This window comes from Sylvia atricapilla, chromosome 7, assembly GCF_009819655.1.
Source record: "Sylvia atricapilla isolate bSylAtr1 chromosome 7, bSylAtr1.pri, whole genome shotgun sequence".
In the NCBI taxonomy this organism is placed as follows: Eukaryota; Metazoa; Chordata; class Aves; order Passeriformes; family Sylviidae; genus Sylvia; species Sylvia atricapilla.
This window is the reverse complement of record NC_089146.1, coordinates 22,095,641-22,122,352: the sequence shown is the minus strand read 5'-3', so window position 1 is coordinate 22,122,352 and position 26,712 is coordinate 22,095,641. Positions and strand designations below refer to the sequence as shown.

Here is a 26,712-nt window from a genome sequence, read left to right as displayed (position 1 = left end):
GGAAAAAAGGTTCACCTAACAGAAAAACAGAAAGGACCAATCAGTTGAAGGTGGAAACAGATTTGTAGACACGTATACTGGCAAATTGTGCTCTTGCCAGGAAAATACTTTTCCACAAAGCTGCTGAATGTTTGTTCACTGCGTTTGTAAATACTGCACAGCTGTGCTCCAACAGGAGAGCAAGCCCAACACTTCCATAATTGATAAGGGGTTTTTCTAGTGATTCACCAAAAATAATTAAATAAAGTAAAAACATGGCCAAAATTAGCTCTGCTGTCATGACAGGAACTAATGAACATCCTGACTAAATCAAATAAAAGTCACAGTATAACAATCCCTCACAGAAGAATTCTGTAGATTATTTGAGCTTGTATTCTGGGGGATTCTGTCAAAAGCAATCTTTCTCTACCACAACTATAATTGAAAATAACTTTTCAGTAGAGTATATATGATACAAGTCCATGATGATCAGAAGGAAAAATCTCTGCAGATGGGATGTTTCTGGCACTAGCAGTGACAATGATGTTTTTGAACCATTATTTCCTCAACCCACAGGTGTTTTCTGTCTTGTCTGACATCAGCCAAAAGACACAAAACATGCCAGTAACCTTTTTATGTACACTCACCAAAAGCTGCTTATTGCCAATTAGCAAGATCATTTCTACACTTTGTAGAGCAGCCTTTCTATCCATTCTTAGCATCAAGCATTGCAGTGGACACCCTCTTAGGACAGCAAGACCCCACTCTATATGGAGAAAAGGAGCTAAAATTATTCTAAAAGCCTTTCAGTAAAATCTTAAGAATTTGGAAAGAGCTAAAAAAATATTTCTGAGACCTGGAGTAAACAACGGTCTGTTCATTGACTTCTGTATGTCCAAGATTTTATTCTCCATTTATTTTGTATTATCTCAGCTTAAATAATGAACACGGCAGCTTCACTTTCAAGAATATCTTGCCTTTTACATCCTAGAAGCTTAGGCAGATTTATAAGGAGGAAAAGGTTTCCATCTCAAACTTCCCACAGTCTACAAAAATGGATTACTGAGCTTTGGTGAACAGGGAGAGAGCTGCCATTTCTATCTTATTACCACATCCAACTAGTTGCTAAGGGAATATGTTGTCCTACCTAGAGTTTCTGGACATGTCACTTGCTCCCTCAGCAGAAATGGAAAATTTTGAGACAGCATCTCCTTTCCTCTTAAGTAAAATGCTTAGGAGGGAAATATCTCACAGGAATAAATGTCATGACCTTCCAAGTCTATAAATTCCCATCTGAATTGATTTAACAACTTCATGGGTGAAGCTCTTGCCTGTTCTTTATTTTTACAATTCATGTTATTCCAACTACAATTATATATCGAACAGCAACAACAAAATTGGAATCTTTGGCCATTTAAGAGAAAGAGGACCAGTTACAGCAAAGTATTAAACATATTTTTTCCTACGTTATTCATGCATCAATGACATCTGAGACTGTGCAACCCAAAATGTCTTCAGAAAGAGATTTAGGAGTTATAGCAACCACTGCACAAATAGTAGTTACTGGGGCGGCTCCAGTGCAAAATAACCTCACAGCCCTGTCCTAACAAAACATGAGCACACAGGCCAAGGTTTCTTCCTCAGTTCAAAAGACAAAAACGGGAAGGAAAAATTCACTTCTGTAAAACATGCATTTGCAACCAATCTTCAAGTTACAAGAGGTCATTGTCACATGGGGAGCTGTAAAAATGTTTAATTTATCAACAAGTCTTTTCATAGATTGATTATCTATTCTCTTCACTGCAAAACAGAAGGATTTCATTTGCTGGTGGAGAAATGCATTAACAGAATTTTTCTTCTTCAAAGACCTGAGAGGAAGCTGTCTCTATTATAATAATAAGATGACTTATATGTGACTACTACCCTGAAAGTCCAAATTTTTAAAAATAAAAACACAAAATATTCTCTATAAATTAGGTATCAGATGTTTTGCTGAAAGCTACTTCACGTAAGTTTGGATCCAAAATTTACGGTTTTTGCTATCTATTCTTCTGACTTGTGCTGTGCTCTATTTTTGTATACTCCTACTTACCTATCTGCTACATGAAACATAACATTATTTTTAAAATTTCAGACACTAGCATTATATACAAGTCTTAATATCTCTTCATCCAAAATAGACAGATTCGGATGTTTTCTTACATGTAGTATTGAAAATTTAGCTGAATACTTTTGATTTCAAAATAATCTAGACAATGCACTATGAATTTCTGAAGTACTAAGACATTTTAAAAAATCTAGTAAAACATTTAAGACAGTTGATTTTAAACAGTGTATAAATAACCCAACTGCACAGTGCTTTGACACATAACCCATATTTGAAAGTAAGAGGCATGTGTTGCTCCAAAAATTAAAAAACAGAGCAAATAACTCTCACAAGCAAAAAAAAAATCTTCTGTTAACAACATTGCCTAAAAGTCCTCTGCTAAGCCAAGTCTACCCAGAACTTCAGCCACTAAAGATGATTCTTATGTGCTATTTCTAATCATAAGAAGAACTAATTATAAAAATAATTGTGCAGTAATGTACAGCCATAAATTAGTCTCAAATCAGGATAAGACATCAAATGCACATTGTAGTTTACAGTGATTCAGAACAATTACTTGAGTTTGTATCAACAGATTATCTTAGTAGTGAACAGAGGAGACCCTCTATGCAGGCTCTCAATAGCAAGTTGCACATTTAGGTATTAATTGTAAATGTGATTTCAACAGCACTATGGGTAATCACAGATTTTACAAAAGTGGTGGGTTGCTTCAGTTCACCCCTGTATTCCCACTTCCTTTGCTCCTCCAAAGCATCAAACAATCTTTTCCTTCTGATTGTCAACAAAGGTGAAACCTGCCACCATATCACAGCATGAAGTTGACTGTTTATAAACCTGGTTTTCTTCCCTCATAATCTAAACACTCATCTTGGATACCTAGTATAAGCTTGTAAGGTATGACATTATAATTTACATTTAAACGTAGTACTTACGGTTGGCATAATTTTACCAGGTCCTGATCAGTGGTGTTTGGAGGCAGTGCTCTGATGTAAAGGTTAGTTTTACTTAATTGATCCCATCCTGAGTTGCTGCTGCTACTACTGTTGTTATTACTGCTGGTGGTGCTGGGACTAGGAGGAGCCATTGGGTGGGCTGGTACAATGGACTGCTGCAAAGGAAAAAGCATGTTAGAGTAAAGAACAGGTAGCAATCACAGCATGCACATCAGCTCAGTCTACAGCAGCCTGGTTACCATTTGGAGCATGTGTTCAATCTGCTCCTAATTACCCACGGATTTTAAATACAACTGCTTTCACACCCCTTTGGGACAGGATTCACAGGTACATCCTAATATCTGCAACCACCATTTGATGCATGACACAGGATCAAATTATATATAACCTCCACTGAATACTACTCATAGGATTTTATCACTCTTCATTGTGTCAGCTGATGTGAAAATGAAATAGGAACTACTGTTCCTCTAGGTAGGTACAGGCTCCTCTAGGAGGTACAAATTTTATATCACTATGACCGTTTCACATGTCAAACTGCGGCGGACACAAAAGCCAATGCTCTTTCCTTAATTTATCAAAAAATACAAAAATAATTAGAAGCCTCTTTTCCATCTCTTCTGGCTTTTAGTACTTCACACAATACTGCTATTCTTTTTTTAGAGATAGAGAAGGAGCATAGATAGGTTAAGGACCAGACTTTAAATGAATGGTGTGCCTTGGGAGAACTTTCATGTCTGTCTCCATATTTGTGGATTACTTCACAACTGTCAAGAAAAAGGCCCTGTATAATGGTAAAAAATTAAAGTTTCAAAAGAATAAAAGCATATAAGCACTTCTACCTACTCCTCAAGGTATCTAACACAATTGCTCTTAAAATCAGACCCTGATGGAACATAAAAACATCCTAGAGGAAATCTGCAGTAATCATTTGCATTAAGAAAAGCATAGCAGGGCACTGTTTAAAAAGTACTATGAACATGTCTGTGGTGTTGTAAGAGAGGAATACTTCAAAAAAATATACTAGAGAACTGAAGTTGCCTGTAAACATCTTGTGACTACACCATTTTCACTGACAAAGTGGCTGCACGTGGCCCCTTTCCGGCAAAAGCCTGAGCTTCCACCACGAACTCATAGCAAAGAACTGTCCCATGAACGCAGAGGAAAGGCACAGGAGGGGGAAAAATATAATGGAATATAAAGTGAGAAGTCAACGTAGACTCACTTGTTGCCACCCCAGTGCCACTCTCTTCCTTGGATCACTAAAAGCAGTTGTATAGCCACAACCAACCAAAAAATGATCTTCCCTGTTCTGGTACACCACATGTGGGCTTTGCACCATGCAAAAGCTTTGGCTGTCACAAGGCAGGGAGCAGGAATGTGAAGGCAGAGAGGAAAGGATGCTGTTTAAAGCATCCATGAAACTAAACACAAGAAAAGCAAAACTATTTCAGAGATAACCTCAAGAAATTGGAATGGAAGTGTGAGTGGGAGAAAAGTACAAAGGCATGCCTTATATCAGATACTTCATGGTAATTATGTGTTTCTTTTTTGTGTTTCCCTAGGAAGGTTTTGAAATCTTCCAATTTGGCATGTTGCAAAGTTTACTATGCAGCTATAATGGCCTGGAACAGCCAACTGCAAGACTTGCTATAAAATCAACATTGATAAGCAGTAACATAGTTGCTGCCTAATTTAATCTAACTAAAAATTACAAAAAAGAATGAAATACATTCCTGATCATTCAGCATTTCAAAACTGAATATCAATATTTCACTGCCATAGGGTTAGAGATTTTTTTGTTTTGGTTGTTTTTAATAAAGATTTTTAGAAATATCGAAAACTCTTCCAAAACATTTATATTTGGAATTGAAGCACTGATCTAGAATTTCTTCCAGGGAAAAAGATTAAATGCTCCCTTCCAAGTTTGCAATGGAAACACTGACGGATTTTAACAATAGCAGCACAAGTCAGTTTGTCAGACCACTCTGCTTCCAGTAATGCCAGGCAATTATTTTTAGGGTAACAAGCAATGCAGAATGACAGTGCAACAAGTTTCAAAACATTTTCACAACAGAACAAACTAGTCTGGCACAGTGATATTCACTTTTAAACGCCTTAAGTCAAGTTCTCAAAATGCAAACAGTGATCAAATGCAAAACTGCTCTGTTCATGGTTTCAAAATGTGCACATACAGCTGCCAGAAAACCCGACATACACATACCTGCCTTCATCTAAACTAGTAATTACAACTGAAGGCTAAGAGCCTCTATTAAGTCTTTCAGTATCTTTGGTTTGGTTTTGCTTTTATTTCTTCCAGTGTTTTTCCCTTATAATCTTTGCTTTTCTATGTTATGAAGAACTGGAGTTTTGTAGAATCTTGTCACCAGCTGGCCAAAGGCAGGAGAGGAAAATATGTGTCTGTATGCAGTGAGAGCAGGAATCCTAATTCTGCCTGTCTGTAAAACCTAAACAGTCCATTCTGAGAAATTTAAACTTCTATTTAAACATGAAGACGCTCTAGTGCTAGTCACATTCAAACATGATGGGAATATAAATGGGACTATAGCTGTCCTCCGAAGTTTACAGACAGAAGGTTTTTCAGTGCTTCCAAAGAGACTCATACCTTTAACAACCTTAAAGGCTTTACAACACACATGTGCTAGGTGTCCTGCAGCTCTCAAAGCCTGCAACCTAATGACAGACAGCCATTAAAGGGACAGTGACATCTTAAAGCCATACAACTAAACCACGATTTTTACATTAAAACTTTAAAATTAAAGTCTGAATCACTTTTTCCGTTCTGTTCCTCATCGACGACTACTTGTAAAAACTAAATTATAGAGGTCCCTCTGTTGTTCAAAAGGGCCTTTTTTCCAGTTGCTATTGCTGCAAAGGGTTGGTTGGCAGCGCAGGCTGGACGCCGTGACCGCGCTGGCGGAGCCGCCCACGCTGACGGCTCGGGCCAGGAGAGGAGTTTGTCTGCTGGCGTACTTGCATCACCTCCCCAGACAACATCAGCCAAGCCGATAAAAGCTCTCCTCTGCCTGCACAGCTGCATCCACACCTGGGCTTTTGCCAATATATTGATGTCAGCGAGGATGTATGACTTTTTTCCACACCCCTGGCTGATACACAGTGCTTTGCTGGCAAGACATCCTGCAGTGGAGATCCGGCCAAAGTTTGGGGTTGTTTGTTTAGAAAGAGCTTTCACAAACCTTAACTGAGTGCTTTGTCTAAAACCTGAAATCAAATTCGAAAAGTTTTGGTTTACGAACTGTAGTTTCTTCTAAAAATCTGTATTAAAAGTGGTTCTTAAGTTGTTACTATATGGACTTCTCAATAATTTGCAATATTGCAACATACACATAAATACAGTTATTAATTTTTCTTCATAATTATTGCATCCTAAATTAAAACATAGAACTCAAGGTTAGGAGGAATGAATGTAAGCAACAGACCACTATTTCTTGTGACAATATTCCTGTTCATGAGAAATACCATTGTCAAACTGGTTTGCAATTTCCTCCTTTGTTTTCACTCCCAAAGGTACTTAGTGATGGTTCTTTTTACATAGCAGTTTCCTTCCCATCATCTTCAACAAACATCTAAGCAAAAAAGGCCAGTGACAGAATAATCAGCCCATCTGCTCTATGATCTCTCCAGCTCATTCTGTAGCCAGCTGTGAGGAGCTCCCAAAACCCTCACCTGATCTCTGAGAGACCTTCCTTCCAGCCCTCCACAGCCCCACCACAGCAATGGGAAAACAACAGGTACTTGTTAGGAAAATAAAAAGCTCGGTGACTGAACAATCCTCATGAACTGCCTTAAAACAAACAGAATTATGTGCCTACATATTCTTCTCAATATAAACCCCAAGTGGGAATAACTACAAGTACTGCAAACCAGCTGGCAAATATACTCATCTTATATGAGCCATTCCTGTCCTTCTTATAAACCATTCTATGCTGAAGGACTGCAAATGAGTCAGAGCAGGATTATGTCTACCAAGGAACAGAAGAGTCTCTTTGCTGTCAAAAGATAAAAAAAGACACCAAACCAAAATGGAATAACCCCAAGAAATTCCTTTGACCTGGGGGTTGAGAGGTACTGATCTCTGCTGCCTTCAGACAACAGAATTCCAACAGAACGTCAACAAGCAGAAGATAACTTGGACAACGACTGTCCCAAAACAGAATATGATGACTACAGTAGCAAGCCATTTGAGTCTCTAACTTTGTACAATAGAAGTGTGCACATAAAGTTATAAAACATGCTAGCATTCAATTATGAGTTTAATCACTCAGCTAAAATTAGCTAAAATTCCTAACAGGAAAAGTAGCATGACTTTTAACAAGAGAGTTAGTTCTCACACATCTACTCTAAATTCAAACCATAAATTGCAGCATGCATTAACTATCAGATTTAGCCAGAATTGCTACTTGGATCATCTCATAGTATCAAAATCTCATCAGTAGTGTTTCCCTAGATTTGCTCAGGTGACTAAGCTACAGGCACCTACTTACTTTGCCTGACTTTTGCCCAACCTCCCTGATTTTGAAAGTAGCACATTCAGTAACTGCCACTGATATAAAAATTGCCATACTTTTTTTTTTTCATGAATGTGTGCAACAGTGAGAAAAAGTATTAAATCTGGATTTATTTTTTGTTAAACTGGGGGTTGCTTGTTCAGTTATTAATCTACCTAACACTTTAGGTTAGAGAGAGCTTTACATGTACAATGGACAAGGACTCAGGAGAATAGAAGATGCCATACCTAGTGAAGCAAAACACTGCAACACTGTGCACAGCTTAGAAAATAGCAGCTCGTTTGGAATTAAATCATGTCCCTAGCAGAAAGAAGAACTCCAAGTGTTTAACAGAAATGAGTGTTCATAGGTGGAGACAGTTGCTTTATTACCTTTCTTTAAATAAGGAAACATTTAACCTTGATCACTTACTCTAAGCCAGCAAAGTGACAGCTGCAGCGGAGATGCCATTTTGAGTGTCCTGCACTATTCTGTTTCATGTTTTTCCTCATAATGTCTGAAACATTACAGCAAGCTAAACTGAATTTCTGGAGGCCTCTCCAAGTTCAATTCTCAGTGGACATGAGTCAACCAGTAGAAACCGAAAGCTTTGCTGCTGCTTTACTCACATCTCCTGCCTTAGGGTAGCTTCTCCAACTGCTCCTCTTGAGTCTGTAAGTACTTGTCACAGGAAGATTCTGCAACCAAATCTAAGCATTTTCAGCATGACATCAATATAAAGACTATCTCAAAAGCTTCAGACTTCTGTTGAAAATCTCCTCAGGCAGGAAAAACCCCGATACCTGCCCCCTTTTTCTCCTTTAAACTACTGACCTGAACTTCTCTTTGCATGGGTAAAAAAATATGATCTCATAGTAACACTGTAAGAGTCTACAGGACTAGCCAACAACTCCAGAAAGGGCTGGTGTACATTAGAGGGCAGAAACTATGGATATAATTTTTTTTGTGATCAGACAGAGGTATTTGCATACCCAAGATGCAAGCCTATTTCATCTTTTTTTAGGCGGTGAGGACAGGTGTTAGTGGTTCTGCCACATGGAGCAGAAACAACAACTGGAAAGATGTGGGACCCTGAGGGTGGAGGCTGGCATCAGGCAAAGACTCTGCCTGTTACAAAACATCACAGGTAGACCAGGAGCACCTGGAGATCCAGCCCTGTGTTTCTCCCCAAAAAACGCTCTAAACGTTCCATATCTTAGTATGAAAGAACTATGCCCAGAATACCACAGCTGGGATTACAGCAATGATAGACTGCAATAAATAGAATGAAAATTAAGTAATCAAGGACAAAAAACATATCACACTGAACAGGGAAACCCCTTTGCCTTAACAGGTAAGTTTTAAGAGGAGCTTTGCAAGATAAAAATATACGGCTATACCTTTTTTCTTGCCTGTATGTTACAGCTAAGTTCTATGAAAGCTATTTTTTTAAAATACAGGTAAACAGTCTTTTCCATACTAAAAGGAAACAAAAAGGAAACAAAACTGTGGGTGGATATCATCATGCATCTATGAAGATAATAATAAAATACTTATTTTCACTCTGATACTTGTTTTTAGTTAATATTCTTTCTCCTTTGTTGTACTTTAAATAATTTGAACCAATTTGCCAGTAAGAAAAATGATTCTGGCAAAATCCAGGGAAGCAGTTAATGCTTTTTTTCTGAGCGATTTAAAGAAGCCCTTCCTTGATATACAGAAATGCATGAATGAGTAGGTACTTCTTGCAGCTTCCTTTTTAAAATATCTTCATGAAGAGTGTCTATCAGCAATGAAACAAGACAAAGTCTAGCCTAACCCCCTAGTCATGGCTCAGATGCTCCTAACAATTTCACCTCTAGACTCTTCTGATTATATAACCCAAGCTCTTTTCTGACTGAGCTGTTTTGCTTCCTTTCTTCAGGTCTTACAGCAACATAGCAGGACTGGACCTGTTCTCATCAGAAAGCAACAATTACTAAAACCAGAAAGTATTGAAGTAAACCATTCCAGCTTATTATGTCACATTTTCATATTTCGACAGGAAATGGAACCGGTATTATTTAAATTACACCTTTAAAACTTAATGCAACAGCAATCCTCTGCTAGCAATGAAAGAAAGCTCAAAATCCATCTATATCCTTTCTATGAAGACACTTGAAGAAGTGTAAGCATAATCCTGGCCACACTGAAGTATCTGACAAAACCCACACTGATGCTTCTGAATGCATTTTTTCTCCAAGAATAGGGCATAGAGAATTTTCTATTGTTATTACTCAAGGAAAAAAGCTTTCTAACTTGGACTTGGAAGGTAGGAGGTAACAGAAAGCAAGCAATGAATGCAGAAACTCCTTCTGGTTCACGTATCTCTTCTAGAATCTCAGTGATAAATGAAAAAGCTTTAAAGTTCCCAGGAACTCACTTATTCCATTGATTTTATTCCTTGTCAGGGATTTTTCAGTGCTCCACTGACTGACTCCTCTAGTTCAGAAACAAATAAAAAGTGCAAAATACACAAACCTAGCCACACCACAGTGCAAAAGCTATCCCAAAGAAGAGCAGGGGGAGGGCTGAACTGGGCTACATCCTATTCCTTTCCAGATGTCATGAACCCTCTCTTTCCCTTTCCACCTGCTCATCGTGAATCACGGCGTCAGTCTTCCCTCTCAGTTTTATACCTGGATTTCCTGGACAATCCCCTGAAACAATACCTTGGTACCATGCCCTAGCCATGACAGAATTATGGACACATATAAAGCAAAAGATTCAAGCTTCTGAAATATGAACAAGCTGCAGTAATCCAACAGCTAGGCCACAGTAAAAGAATTTAAAAAGAAAGCCAAGATGCTGAAGTACCCAAAGAAAGAGAACATGGTACTAAGATCTACCAGACAGACAAAAAAAGCATGTATATGTTTTTTTTATGGTTAGCCCTTTACTGAGCAGTAGACACAAAAGAATTCACTGCCAACTTCCTTCTTGATTCTAGTACATACACAGGCCTATTTCCTTCAGTGAAACCAGCCAAGGCTTTTGCTCAGGATCCAGAAAGCACAGAGTACTGAATAACTAGACTATGTTGAAGTTTTTGTTCCAGCCTGAGGATTCAAATTACAATTAAAAGAAAACACGTCCATTTTCAGAGAGGTGTAACTTACATACTAATAGTTTATACAAGCACCTGAAAGGTAGCAAGGCCAATATGTGAAACTGAATCCAAATAATAAAAAATTCCTCCCCTGCATTACACATCTCTTGGCACATGTTAATAGCAGGGTATAAAATCTTACTATGTTCTCCACATCAGGAAACATTCAAGATACCCTTGGTAGGAGAAATGCTTCACCTGAAACAGCAGTTAATTCAGAAACCTCTGGGTCATGCAATAGTTTAGACTAGATCACAATGATCACATCAGACTCTGCAAATCACATACAGTTCACAAGCGCTTCAATGGCCACTCAGAAGAGAGTACCCATGGAATTAAAGTAAAAAATTATTCAATAAGCTTTTCATAAGCTTTAAAGAGGTTCATAGTATATAGGACTCTGCTTTAGCATTTATTAAACAGAAAACTACTCACTACCTCCATTTAAAAACTCTTCAGATGTCAGCATAATAAGATCTGGAAATAAATTATATGTATTATTCTCTGACTGCACTTAGAGCACAATAGGAAAAAGTGGGACTCAAAATGTACGGAAAATGAGAGACATGGCTTTATCCTGGATATTTTTTGGCTCCCTTGTAGGAAAATACAAGAGAGCAGGTAACCATTTCTCTTAAGTGAATCCCACAAAACTGCTCTGGCAGCGAGACTCCTGCACCACATTAGGCAGTTACTTTGTTCAGAGGACAGACTCTCATTAGAAGAATGCTAATGTCCAGCTCTACTGCTATTTATTAAATTTCTTTGTCATTATCTGTTGTGAACTTTTACTTCCACTGCCAACAAAGGGGGCCATGGACAATATTCAGTGTGATAAAAATGTGCTGCTTTCAAGAGCTTCTGTTTGTGATGTGTTTAAAATGCATATTTTTATGGCTGTAGGTAGTTACATTTTTAATTTCATAAATTCTCTTAGCTATTAGGGATGCCATTCATCACATGCCATTCATTCATTTTGGAGGTTAATCCTGCTAAGTCTGTATATATCATAAAACTGGTTAAAAAGTAGCAGAATATAGACACAGACACCTTGTCTTATTCAAGAACTGCCTGAAATCTGTATTACAAAAGCTGACAGTACAGGAAAAAAAAAAAAAAAAAAAAAAAAAAAAAAAAAAAAAAAAAAAAAAAAAAAAAAAGTTTGCTAAGACGGTTTGGCCAGCCTTCAGTTCTTTAAAATAATAGAGAAGGAAATGCTTTTTGTAAAAAAATGCTTACAACTCTGCACAGAAGTTTCTGAAGTATTGTTTATTCTTCTTCCACATTGTAATAGACTTTAGATTTCTGATAAATCCACGTTAATTATTGTCCCTTACTTAAAAGTGTCACAGATTTTATCATGCACACAGGAGAATTTTGCAGCTTTTAAAAAAAATTTTTTATACTTCTTTTTCCTTTTTTATTATTTTCAAAACTGTTGGCTTTTCCCCCAAACACTACAGCGTCACCATTCTGCTCATCTGGCTATCCTCTCCACCCTGCCTCCATAGACAGCAATTATAGGATAGGAATGGCACCGCATTGAAGATGCATGTCAAAAGAAGCATCTGCTTTTCTGGCAAACTCCACATTGTTGGTGGCACTGGAATTATTGCTATACTGTTTGTCACAGGGTTAGACCACAGATGGCTCTTTTGGCTGACATGGGATCTGCTATGTCATTTTCTGTTTATTCGAGTTAAATAAATTGAAGAACTTGCGCCCGACCGTGCATGAGGGAGTCAATTCCTACCAAATCCCTTTGTCTATGATTGCTGATTCCTTATGGGCAGCACACTGCACCCAGTGTAGCAGCAGCAGCATTGTTACTGTGCATGCCCCGTCCTATTCTAAAGAAGATAATGTATGTTCTTCCTGCTAAGGCCATTAAACAAGTATTTAATAGGTAGTCCAGTCTATTCCTGCTTCTTTCTTTGACAACATCAATGGAACAGATGAGGCAGCTGGCTCTAGCCCTTTCTTCTGCATTCCTAAATCTTAATCTCCCTGAGAGACCACACCCTCTTCACCACAGCCAGCATCTCCAGCTGTTGGAAAGGTGGCACATCAGGCAAAAAAAGGGTAAAAAAAGCCACTTTTATAAGACTTCATCATCAAGACTGAATCTGGATGCCCCCATGAAAAGCTTCTTCAAGCTGTACAATTTATGCTTTCAAGTAGAGATCACTTTAGATATTTTATCCTTCCTACTCACTTTCCAAATTATTCTCCTTATCTAAGTGTGTCCAGGCCTAACTAATGTAATCAGCAAAGAACAAGTTGGTGTAGATACACTTCCTGAATGCAACACAAAGGTGAGTGTAATTTTGACATCAAGAAGGTCCAATTCTGCTGCTCAACAGCTTATGTGCCTATGTCAAGTTACAGTTGAACCTATTTCAGTGAGAACAGCATCATTTTCCATGGGAATAAATGACTCCTCCAAGAGCTGAAGGACAGGAAAGCATACTCAGAACATCACTGATTACTCCACAGCAATTATTTCCATAGTCTTTCACAGTATTTGCCATAGAACTGAGGTCAACGTGACCTGTGCCAGACTGAAAATTCCATTCATCTTTTTGCTCCTCACTTCTGAAATTTCAAGAAGTGTCCTTACAATTTTAATATTCTGCAATATGATAAAATGCAGCAGATACAATTCATTATAATCAACACACTGAACCAGGATACGCACAGCACTGCTGGAAAAGGATTTAAGCAAGTCTCAAGTATAACTAGGAAAGTACATACCAAATTCAAGAAATACTAACAGTGTTAAATTCATCAGGCTTTCATACCCCACTGCCTTTTACAGTCAAGGAAAAGGGAAGCACAAGATACTTTTACAATTATTTCAGCAAAGGTTGAAGTGACTATCAACTAAATATCAGCTAGGAGCTTATGCTAACTTGTCACAGCATTTTGACATTCATGAAGTCCACGTATGAGAATATGTGCTTTAAGTGGTACATTACATAAATATAGATATTTGTTATTTTTTTATATATATATAGTCTGACACTGAACTTGTAATTTGCTGTGGGAGAGTGACCACACCTCTATAAACTGATTCTCCTCCATGGCAAAGCTACCAAACAGAAGCAGGGAGAGCCACTACACTGAACAAAAGCAGACAGGTATTATTAAATTAGCAATACAGTTTTAAAACACGAGCAATAGCAGTAGAAACTTTTTAAACGATCAGACTCATTATGTAAGGAGTTGTCACATTTCTGCATTTGCACATGTTGGCCTAGTTCCACTCTCACCCAGTAGTTCTGCATTCATTTGCACAAGATGAAAATCTCTCCCTAAGTTTTATAAATTTCAACATTGCACAGAACTGACAGAGCAGAAGACAGCAGTGTATAATGCTGGCAAAACTTCTCTGCATAGGGCTTTTCTACCGAGCACCAGGGAGCAAACTCTGCTTGGTCTGCATGCTGCAACACGTACACCATTTTTCTTTGGATTGCAATGAGACTGCGTGTAGCATGTGAGACTGCAAATGACATTCTCAAAGTCTTCTAAATGACTCCCAACACTGGAGTGTTTCCTAGAATAAAACGTAGACGCTCAAACCTCATTAGAAAAGAACTGGAGTTTAACTTCATTGCTTCTAAAACGTTGGCGTCCCGCATAATTTTCCACTTGGGAGGGAGTGAGCCCCGGTACAGGCACCTGGCTGCAGTGCCTGCAGCGAGGGTGTGACACGGCAGCAGATTTACTGAAGATTTTCATTAGTTCAACTGTATCAGTGCAGTTACACACACAATGACACCTCCAGGACACACAAGGTCTAATTTGTACTCTCATGGAAGGCAATGAACACTGCAGTGCTGTTAAGTTTGCCTTATACCCAGCAAAAAGTGACTTAAAGTAAGAGCTGAGAAAAAGGTGTGTGTAGGCAGCACCAAGGACAACTGTTTCCAAATTTCCAGGGCCAGTGGACACTATGCTACTTTTGACATTTCTCAGTGTTGATCCTGCCCCATTAGAGCCATACTAAAGCTGACCACAACCAAACTTTTTGGCCAAATGTTCACTACAGCATATCCAGCACAGCTGACATTAAAGGTCCGTTTTCTCCAAATGTATGATGTAATACAGTCACACACAGGATACCCTTAGCTCTTCAGGAAAAAAGGAGTGGTCTGTCATGCCCAGAACAATTTGTACAACTTTCTCCTACGTAGCACATAGAAATTTACGCTCACGAACAGGCACCACGGAAAAATTACAATCAGTTTAGCCTGACAAAAGCAGCTATGTTTAACTCTTGGGAAAGATAGAAAGAAGAACAGCTCATCCAGCCAGTGAATGGTTCAGACACCTAACACTACCCTTTCTGCAAGCTGCTATTACTACAGAAAATGCTGCTAAGATGCTACAGACAACTCAAGATGTTCCCAGTTGATCGGGAAACACTAGCAGCCAAAAATGTAGCTTGACAAACAGCAAGAAATACAGTTTCTCTCATTTGTAACCCCTTTGCTCTTGAAAGTGTGTTCAAGTATACACATATAAGCAGTTCTACGTACATTATTTTAGATCTGTGTATCCCATATATTCGAATTTTGAATTAAATTACAGGCAGTTTGAACACTGTGAATTAAGACATTATCACCTAATTTTTCCATCTTCCGCAAGCAAGCCTTTATGCACTGCTATCTTGAAATCATCTGCTACAAAGAATACTAGGGAAATGTTGACATTTGGACAATTTTATCCTGGAAAAGACAAGAAAGCAATAATTTTTGTCTTTAGATGTCTCAAAAATCCCAACTTGCTTGGTTAGGACTGGTTTAGCTTCCTAGAAGTTAGAGGGAAGCATTTTCTACTCACATTTCCCATCAGTACACCTTGTTTGTCTCCCAGAACTCAGTGGCTAAGCCCTCCAGCACATTTTTCTCTCTCCTGATAGACAATTTTTACGCACAAGAGTGAAAAAGGAGCATCGCTTCATTTCTTTAAGGAGAACTCTAGATGTTACAGTACTACAAAAATCACTTTCTTCATTACCAGAATGCTTCATGGAGTGATCACTTTTCCAGCAGCATTTGAGGGAACTGGGACTAGGATACTCCAGAACACAATGCTTAGTACAGTATAAACACTATTTAATCCCATTCAACTTGGATCAAACAGGGCTTGTTAGCATTTGCTCAGCATCAGACTCAACAGATCCAGGCTATTTCCAGCAAAACCATTTTGTTGTTTAAGAAAGCCAGTTTGGGCAGCCTGTCCACATCCGTGGCCTAGAGAAGCTGATTTTAGGCCTGTTTAAAGCACAAAGTTGTAGAACATTCACTTAAGACAATCTGTGGCTGAATTCTATTGAATTTTAAGCCCTAGCAAACCAGAGCATGAGTTATTTAAATTAGAAGTAGTAGTAGTAGTAAGAGAATCTAACCAATTAGTAAATCTAATCCTCTTTATGCGAAGTTATGAAAAATGTAAATATTTTCCTAAATGCAAGTGATCGAGGGTGCACAGATAAGGAGGAGTTCTTTCATACATTAAGGCAATTCGCTACAATACTGTGAACACAACAAATCTGGGGACTTGATGAAACATAGCAAGGAGTTTGCTAAAATCAGCATGGCAAAATCCAGCATGAGCCTACTTTTATAGATTGCAGTCTGCTTCTCCTTACAAATAAGGAAAGTGGTATCCTTCAGTAGGATGAAATTCTCAAAGTTGTAAAGGTGAGCCTTTAATTAAAAGATTCATCCACAAAAGAACTAAGAGCAAGATTTCCAAGGGCAGGTAACTTCTGGTGGAGCTCCTCAGTAGATATCTAGCTGCACACTGACCTTTGATGGCCTGAACGTAGCACCAGGTCAACTAAGAACAGCATGGAAAGCTGAAATCTTTCAAACATTACTGATTGGGTTTGTTAACATGCAAATTCAACTCCTGATAAAGCTGTCAACTAGAAACAGCAGTTTCTGAGATATCTAGGATGCGCAGACAGTGAAAAGGAAAAGAGCGGTGTAGGGATATCAAAAAGCTTTAAGACATGTGGTTAGATCTGCTGGTCTGATAAAATGGCTTTGGTACAAGTACCAATAAGGTCAAAGATGGCTTTGCTGGTCCTGTTGGCAGCTCAGCTTTCAAGTCAACCTTTCCTTCAGCTGGGCTGAAAAGATCCAAGTGCAATGGAGGCAATTGTGGAGCCACAGACCATGATGGCAGTTCAAGGCATAGCTTAGGTTGGCATTACTTCAAAAAGCAGCATCCTTGCCCCTATGGTTACTCTGCCTCCTGGTGTCTCCCCCTTGCTCATCAAAAGAACAAGGAGAATTTAAAAAAAAAAAAAAAAAAAAAAAAAGAAAAAGGAAGTTCAGACTGCTTCATTTACCAATGGTGCTGACTCATGAAAGTGGTAACAAAACAGCATTAGACTGTCAAACAAACAGGAACTAAACCAGCACTGCTTTTTCATACACAACTGCAGCAAACACACGTGGTACCGCTGGCTGAGTCTTACAAGTAAGGCAACAAGCAGCATGTACAAACCTGCCTGCTAAATGTAAGTGAAATCCTGTGTACATGCCACAAGCAGCAATGCTACTCTGGCCTTAGGGTCAGATTCTCCTTACAGCCTGATCTGAAACAAACTCAAGTCAGTCTTTTCTCATTCTTTAAAGGATGATGTTTTGGTAGATGCTTATCACTTATTAGATCCAATACTTTCTGACTGCTGACTTTTTACAAGTGACAATCTTGTCCAAAATCCTTGTGCATACAATTTAAAAAACCCTCGTGTTATTACTTTATTTATAATTTCCTGTTCTTCTTGATAGCTGCAATTTACATTGAATCATACAAACAGAAGAGTTGTTCTAAGTCACTTCCACAGGCCTCACCAATTTTTCTTGCATATTGCCTTCTAATTTAAAATTTCTGCTCTTGATGTGAACAAGAGACAGAACTTTTCTTCTCTTTTGCAAACTACTGTTCTAACTCATGCAACTACTTTTTTTGAATCTGAAACTCAGATTTTGAATTCTGAGAGAAAAGTGGTTTTAAGTAGTCAAGAATATTATTCAAATGTCAGAAAGTCAAGCCACACAATATCATGTATTCTAAAATTAAAACGTTCATGACTTCACAGTGTATGATAATGAACAATCCCTTTTACACCCAGAAACTTAGTTCTGAAGATCAGTTACAAAGATTTAGCAGCTGTATGCTAAGCAAATGCAGGATGCCATTCCTTGGTGCATCCAAATTGCTGCTGGGGGAATGTCTGACTGCACAATGAATCATTGTCAATTCTGAAATGAAAAAAGCACAAGAATTAGATAACACCTAGGAAAGCTTCCAGACGTACTACTAATACAACATTAATAATATATGAGCAATTCAACTGCCAGGCAGAACTGGTTGTGGCAGTGCAGGTAACAGTCTGACTCAGACATGTGAGCAGCTATGGCTACACGCACAGATGATCCAAGGAGTGCTCACAGCAGCCACCAGAAGCCCCTGCAGGAGCAGGCCACACATCAGCACAGCTGCCACAACAGCTGCAGCACCTGTGGGAGACAGCCTCCACCTCTGGGTGGTGAAGGGACACGTGGCTTGAAGCATTTCTGGTGCTATGTATGGAGAGATGACTAGCCAGGAATAAACCGGTTCATTTGGGCACAGAGCCTAACTCATCCACAATTTTAATAGTAATGTTCTTACCCTTGGTACAAGAATTCAGCTGAGGAATCACACCTCTGAACACACGAGACAGTTACAGATGAAGGAAAATACTTCTAATAAGTACATCTGGAATGGATAATTAACTTTAAAACACTGCAGTGAAAGGGAATCTGCCCTGCCAAGGCTAACTTTTAAAGATAAACCAATCATTTGCCTTTGCTTACTGCACAACCTCAGTCCTTAGCAACTGCTTTCAGGTTTGTCTTGTACTATGGACAATTTCAAGGAATCACATTTTCAATAAGTACATTCAGCTGCCCTTTTCTTAGCACTAATACTTTTGCAGCTTATCAATCTGCACAACAGTTGGATGCTTAACACCGATAATCTTGTATACCACCATTGGTTCACAACAAAAGTCACCATAAATTGAATGACTGTGTATTGCATTTCCTTTAAAAAACAAAACAACAACAAAAATAAACCTACAAAAAACCAAACAAGCTCTTCAAAAAACCCAAAAAAACCCCAAAGCAAACAAACAAAACCCCAAAACTTTTGAATTTATTCAATTTAATTGGATTTCAAAATTTAAATGGGTCAACAGAATACTGGAATAAGGACTTCCCAGTTTAAAAAAAAAAGGGGGGGGATTTAAACTCTATGGAAGTTCATTTCATAGGAAAGTTAAGGCCATAAAACCACTAAAGATAACTAGATAAATTTCTGTAAAATCTATCCACTGAACTTCAGGGACTTATTCCTGTTCTCAGTAATATTTTCATGGTTAACTGCCTTTCTGCCCAACATCTGCTTAGAAATAAACTTGACTATTGGCAACGGTAAACCAACCTTTACTCTTTTCAAAAACTAGAGTTCTACATAGTTTCAGCAGTCCAGTTTCTTGCCAAAATGAACGTAGCCATTGCTGTTAATCTAGATACAGCAATAATAGACTTCAGATGAATGCTCTCATAGACCATAAAGAAACTACTTACACAGTATATCACAGGCATAATTTGAACAGAGTTCTATCATTCCAAACAATCTGTTCTATCCTGAGCTTCAGGGGACAGTCAAACACAGACATCTATGTAGGTATGTGTGCATGTGTATATAATTTTTTTTTCAAGATATTTAGTCCTAATTGCTGTAGTATTTGAACCATTTATAGGTGTTACTATATTTCTGTGCAAAATCTGAGATGTAGGAATATATTATTAGCAATATTTTATATATATTAATATATATTGATTGTATTAATATATATGTATTAATATCATATATAATAGTAGCAAGCACCTTTTGAAGAGTCAAACTTAAACGATTCAGTCAAGATTATCCAAAATGTCAGTGTCAGGACCATTTTGAACTTCAGATCACCATCTTATCCTTATGAATAACCTTTATAGGGGTGACTGACCTGCGACTTCTACTATTACCCAGGACAATGACGAAACTCAGCACTTATTTCAGGGAATGAAGAAGGTGGACATGGATTCAGCAATTTTAAAAGAGAGTCAACAGAGAAGTGTCATACCAAAATTAGGTCTTTTGATAGAAGGTTAAGACACACAAATCAGCTGGCATCTAATATACTGAAATACAAAACCATACATTAATAATAAAAAATCAATAATAAAGGTGTAAAATTTATTATTTGGTCCAGAAATCACCAAATTGTCAGCAGTTTCAGAGCAGGGAATTCCCAACAACTTATCAGAACACAGAAAGAACAGTTACATGAAAAGCCAGAGCACCTTTTATAATGACTACGCCAGTCTACAGCCCTTAGTGACTTCTGAGACCACGACACTCTACACCTGACAGATCTAAGAACAGTATGTTTGCTGGCAATCTGACAAAGTCTGCTTCCAAAGTTAACATGATTTTCCACTACAGCAATTAAAATATTGACCTAATGCTGAAACAATGACTTCCTTAACCATTTCTTTCTTGCATTAGCCTCCACAGCAGTGTAGAATATTGTAACTGGGAATGGAGGCAGCTCTTAGAGCACTTCAAACTAAAAAGCCCCTGCATTTTCTACTGGTACCACAGTATGCCCTAGGTATCACCAGCACCTCTGACTAGCTGAAATTCTATGTACTGAATTACATTTAGTAACTTTTGCCATTAAAATTACTGAAGATTTCAGATGTATTCTATAGCTCATCAGTACTGCAGTATATGAGGTTCTCTCATCTCAAAAAATGCCCCTAATTCTGGAATATTTACATGTACATGTGTCCATTGGAGGCATTGTTACCCAAAGACAATAAAGAAATCTTATCATTTATATTTTTGTTGAAGTGAAACACTTTTCCTAAACCCCAGTTTTGGTGTTTCTCACAAGTAGCATTCAGAGATATATTTCCTGGAATGCTAAATAAAAGCCTAAAAAATGCCCATGTTTCAAAGGTTAGTAGCTAAGCAATTGCATTCAATACCTATCTCAAATGTTTTTTTCCAAATTATACAGACGACTCATCTGGAAGACAGACCACTAAACACTTCAAAGGACCTTGTCTGCTGGTGGTTGCTTTCATACCAGACAGAAATCCATGGAACTGTTTGCCAGCTCTGCCAAAGCCCAGCTTTATCCAGTGTGGCTTTTCCAGGCTCACGGGAGGCACGTCCCTGGCCAGGGCAAGGCACCCCCCGTGTCCCTCGTCTCCCACAGCACAGCCACAGGGGGCCAAGTTAACACAGACTTCTACTGTATGCGACTTCTACACTGCACACTTCAAAGGGTTTCGTGTTGTAATAGGTTATTTAAAACCTTGGCTAAGTGATTAGCTAAGCTAAGTCAGAACAGCACACATGCATGTGGCAATACAAACAGTTCCAAATGGGTCACCGTGGCCATGCTCAAAGGTGGGCACACAGGTGACACACACCTGCCAGTCACCTGCAGCAGCTAGAGTGACAAGGTCTCCCCCACTCCCAGAATAGCCCACCAAAATATCTGCTGCACAGCTGTTTAAAGCATTATTAGCAAATTGTACACATAGACAGAAGAGAAAGAAAAACACCACAAGACTTGAAATTCCTTCATCATTTCATACACAGGATCTCCTCTGCAACACAGCAGCCATCTCTTTAGTGCTCAGCTGAAGAGCACTCCAAAGCCTGGGCAGGCAGCATTGCACCTCAGGATGCCCAAGAGACATCACTTCCAAAGCAGGAAAAAACAACCTACAGTCTGGTGAAAGAGGCATCACCAACTTAGAAAAAGAAAAGGAATATCCATCCTTTACCCTTTAAGTGGGTTAAGTACAAATAAAATACAGAGCCTTAAATCAGAATCTCTTCTCCGAACACAACTGGAGGTGACAGGGCTGGACAATAACCAGTGTCCCTGAGAAGACTGGAGGTTGTGTGCCACACACCTGCATATAAGGTAAAAGAAACTTCCAGCTCCGGTACCACAATTTCGCTCAAGTTTTCTTTTTTTCTTTTAATTTCTCTGTTTTAATAATACCGTATTTTCATTTGTGGACTTGTCAACAAGGATCTGCATTTGATTTTACCCTTGCCTGCATGATGTTTGGAGTGATTTTGGATTGTTGCAGTGGCACAAGCACAACCTGAGAAAGTTTCTGTGAGTCAAGTAAACCTTAAAGCAGAATCACCTCAGACTAGCCAAGAAGCTATGAAGACTACTTCAGATTTTCAAAAATAACTGGATAATCCTTCACCAAGTTGCAGCAGCTTTCCAGAGAGCTGCTAAGACCACAGACATGAAAAATGCCCTGCAGTGACACATAATCCTGACAAAAGCTCCCTTTTAATGCTCATCCAAACTCACACCTGAATCCTGATATTTCACTCTTCAAGCACAACAAAAATGGAAGTGCCATACACATACCTCAAATATCCTAAAGGACTGAATTCTAACATTGTTATGCTGTAATACCCAAATGACAGAATATATGAGTTGTATTTAACCAAAAGACTCATGTTTCCACTTTATTGAACAAAGCACCATATGGTAGAGGAGATTCTGATATCAAAGGACAGAAAACAATAGAAGGCAAGGAAAGAAATAAATGCCCTTCTCATCTGAGCAGAAAACCCCACACAATAAGGTGTGAAAGTGCCATTGCCAATAAGGGACACTGTAAAGAATCAGAATCAATCGTGAAACAAAGTTATATATGTTTAGTTGCAGTAAAGAAATATTTCATTTCACAAGCAGGTAAGCATCAGGGTAGACTAAGTCTGATGCTCACCTTGCCCTGGTGTTTCTGCTGTTCTTCAACAAAAGAGAATGAAGCCCAAATGAGGCTCCCCAGAACAATGTGTTGTTTGTTTCCACTGCAACTTCATGAAATTCTACAATTCTATCAAATAAGTAAATTCTTAATACTCTGTTTGACACATCACTTTTCTACAGCAGAATACTTCAAACAAATAACTTGCACACCACTGATTTCCTAAACAATTATAGTTAAGGGTACAACATGACTTTTATGAGGATATATGAACAAAAAAGGTATTACTATAGATCATATTATTATATATATATATAAATTTCTGTAGTTGTCAGCAATTATTTTGCAACAGTCCCCAGAGCTGATATATCTTTACACTAAATTCCAAAAAAGACATTTTTTAAATGTTGCAACTATATTTTTGTTTTGAAGAGCTTGCAAGACCTCAAAATACTTGCTAGATATTTTAAGCCAACGCATCTTAGTGCACAGGTTAAGTCTTAAAGTTGGCATAGAGTTTTACTGTTAAAAATCAATTTACATAGTCAATAATAAAAGTTACTACGTTTAAATTTAAGTTCCTAGAAATAAACTAACTCAAACTGCCACAAACCTAGGTAACCTTGAATTTGTTTAAAGCAATCTCTCACCAGCATTCAATTACTTCAACTGCAGTTTAAAACTACTTTGTGAGTCAATACACAGCTGCAGCTACACTGCCTTAACTGCAGTCTCTTGAGGGAAACAGCTAAAGCTGTGCTAATCACAGCAGCCAGCCCTTACAGCACATGATTTTTTTGTTGTGTGTATGTTTCCTAAGTTGCTGGGTTAGGAGGCTTGTGCTTATCTAATCCATGGTTCCCCTCCTTGTTTCTCCTTTACTTCTAACTCATCCCTTCCCTTTCCTGTTGCATCAGGAAGCTGCAAATACAGTGGCTTCTGCAGGGCTGTTAAAATAACCACAGTACACTGCAATTCTGAAACGTATGCAAAATAACTCACAATTACTTCAACAAGGCTCGAGAACTTTCAAATCTGCTTCTGATGGCTTTCTAGAATACTTCTGACCAACGCTTCCTCCAAGATCAAAACATCTCCAGGCCCCTCTTCATTAGGATTACAGACTTATAAGCCTTCACACTGTCCCCCAAGTAACGTATTTTAAAACAACTGGCTGTAGAAAAGGTGAAAAACATTCATAAGAAGTTGGAAACAGATCCATGAGGGAAACCCACTAGAGGTTCCTAGTCTCCATTGATTTCTCTTGTTATACACCATCTCGTGCAACAAGCAAAAGTCAATTTCAACCACAAATTTAAAAGAGGGGGAAAAAAACACAGACAAAAACAGTTTTAATGTCAAATGATCATTATTTTTATTTACTTGGTTGCAGCACTGTGCGGATGTTTTACAAGCCATCTCGAGCTCTCAGGAAAGGATTTTCCACTCCCTTCCTTCCTTCCCCTCTCCTCCCTGCCAGCAGTTACAGTTTAAAGGATCTAACTCTTCTGAAATGTGTTAACTCAAGCAATTTTTTTAACAGTTGGAAGTTTCAGGGGGAAAAAATGAACCCAAAACAAAACAGCAGATGTTCAAGACACAGACTTCTATCTTCCCTTCCATGTGAAACTAAATGGCAAAGACATACTTGAAACAATAACATTTCCAAAGAGACAAAAATATATTGTTCACCCTGTTAGACATACTAAACAAAAGCTTCAAATTGCCAGATACAGATAAGACAATTATATCACTTTTCATAATCTATAACATCATGCCTGAACAAGATATGGTGTTTCCTTTTATTTCTTTCATTCACGTTTTGGTACAAGTATAGAAACCAATTGACGGAGTAGTTTTGCTCCCTTGAGAATAAAGCAGAACTTCACAAACAATCTTATAGATGCACTTAAAAAATTAAAGCAGCTGGTACTTAATGTAGGAGTTCAGTTTTGCGAAACTCAGGTAGACCCTTGACCATTGTATACAATGTAAAGGGAAATAAGAGTCTGGTGACTCAAGCCAGTGATACAAAATTACAATTCTTACAGTTCTGAGAGAAAGAAACAAATCCCGATTATTTCTGTAACCACAGATATCAGCTGAATCTCAGGCTGAATCCTCAGCCTTCTCCCACGGCAGCACCATCCACACACACAGGAGGTGTCGTGTCCAACCCCTCTGGGCACAGGCTGCTCGCGGAGCTGCGTGTTTTGAGTTATGACCATGCCCAGGTCTTGCAAGTTTAATGAGGCTCCTTCTCACACCACACACAGCGCCAACTGGGAAATCGTAGAGCAGGATTACGGGTGGAGCTTCTTGATAGGTTAAACCTATAGATAGAGTGAAAGGCTAATCTACACTTGTAGCCTGAAAGTGGCAAAAGCTTTCTCCATTTAACTGCTCTTAGAAGCTCGCCTTAACCTTCAACTTTTAGAAAACCCAGCCTGTGACACAACACTTGATCTTAACAGAGCTACATGAAAAGATTGATCAAAAGCTTTGTCTGTCCCCCCATACACAGGCCAAATATCAAATCAGTGTTAAATTCCTCACGTGCAGCTACACCCAGGTAATCCTCTCGAAAGCAGCAAACTATGTAAATCTCCTTATGCTGGCGAGATAAACATTACCCTCATCAAAATGTAACAAGAACCACTGTTACTGGGCAAAGCTGTTAAAAGGCACAGACACCGGGCTGAGCACCCAGGCTGTGCCGGTAGGACCCTGCCATCACCTCCTTCCAGGCCTCCAGAGCTGCTTCTGGCTTCCTCTTCGAGAAACCTGAGAGCAGAGGAACCTCCCTGCACAAAGCGATTTAAAATCCCTAATCAAATAGCTGGAGCAGCTCTGTTGATTCAAAGAGCAGATGGCAGGAGAAAGCCTAATTTTCCATTTACGATAATTTTACAGAGTGTAGAAATATTTACTTCAGAGGAGCGCCTCCCGATTTACATGAGAATGACAAAAGTGGGAGGAGGGACAGAGAATCATCTTGTTCTCAACAAACCAAGAGCTAAAAAAGCCTGTATTAAGCAGTGTATTCTATATCATTTTGTTTCCTTTTCATTACGGATGCACACATGTGCATTCTTTGCAATAGCTCAAGTAACTTTGATAGCAAAATATTAGCTTACACCTATCTTTTTCACACAGGATGTATGGCTACGAGTGCTGTAATAGGTTATTATTGCAGATACTGTGTGGCTTTCATTCTTTAACAAGACCCACATCTGCATTTCAAATTAATTCTCAGCTGTCACTCATTTAAGCAACACCTCAATTTTAAGCCTGGTAAGAGCATTTTTAATATGCCTGTGTGCCCACAATGCAGGAAATCCGTTTGAGCAGAAAATACATTTTAGTACTCGTACAAGTACTATAGAAGAGAGAAGATGATCAGGCCAATCAAATCTGACCTGAAATTGAGAATGTTGACTCACTCCTACATGCCTGAGTTGTACCGTGTAGATACAACAGGTAACAAACATAGTATTATAAGCACAGATTTGTTTATAAAACAAAACATAGTTATTTGGGAAAACAAAAAGAGAGTATGGGTACAGATCTGAACCTACTCTACCTATATGACATTTTGTCAACGTTTTAAATTAAGGTAGAAATTCACATTATATTACAATGCCTTAAAAAACAATCAGGTTACTGTCACCTTGCCTTTTATCAGTTAATCACTCATTTTTCCAAATGAATCTCCTATAAACTCTTAAAAATGAAACGGGGTAGTACTAATCATGAAGTGCTCTTTTGTTATTCTGATATGTATTAAAATACCAATAGAAACATACAAGCTGCTGAAAAGATTTTAATTTCTAAGTCACTTAAAATTGTTTCAGCTTCACATACTACACACTGTTAGCATAGGAAATCCAGTTACTCCTTTTAGAGACGTTGCTTGACAACTTTTCCTACACTAACACTACCTAGTGTCTCAGGCTAAATAAAGCTCAACTACAATGCAATTGTCTGAATATGACAGAGCATATAGAGGCTTAATTTCAACTTTTGTTATTTATCGAGAGTTGAAAAATTAGGCTTGCAGCGCTCTTCAGCACTGTTTGACATCAGCTCACCCCTGCAGGTGAAGTCTGAGTGAAAGGGA

The 26,712-nt window shown here is 38.4% G+C and overlaps 1 protein-coding gene across 5 annotated transcripts in view; it reads right to left on the bottom strand.

Moving 5' to 3' along the window:
* Positions 1-26,712, bottom strand: part of RBMS1 (RNA binding motif single stranded interacting protein 1) — a 144,230-nt gene that overhangs the window by 62,354 nt on the left and 55,164 nt on the right. For all 5 annotated transcript variants that reach the window (XM_066322897.1, XM_066322896.1, XM_066322898.1 and 2 more), the window contains exon 2: positions 3,019-3,194. In XM_066322897.1, the coding sequence (XP_066178994.1) occupies positions 3,019-3,194 (176 nt within the window). The remainder of the gene's footprint in view (positions 1-3,018; positions 3,195-26,712) is intronic.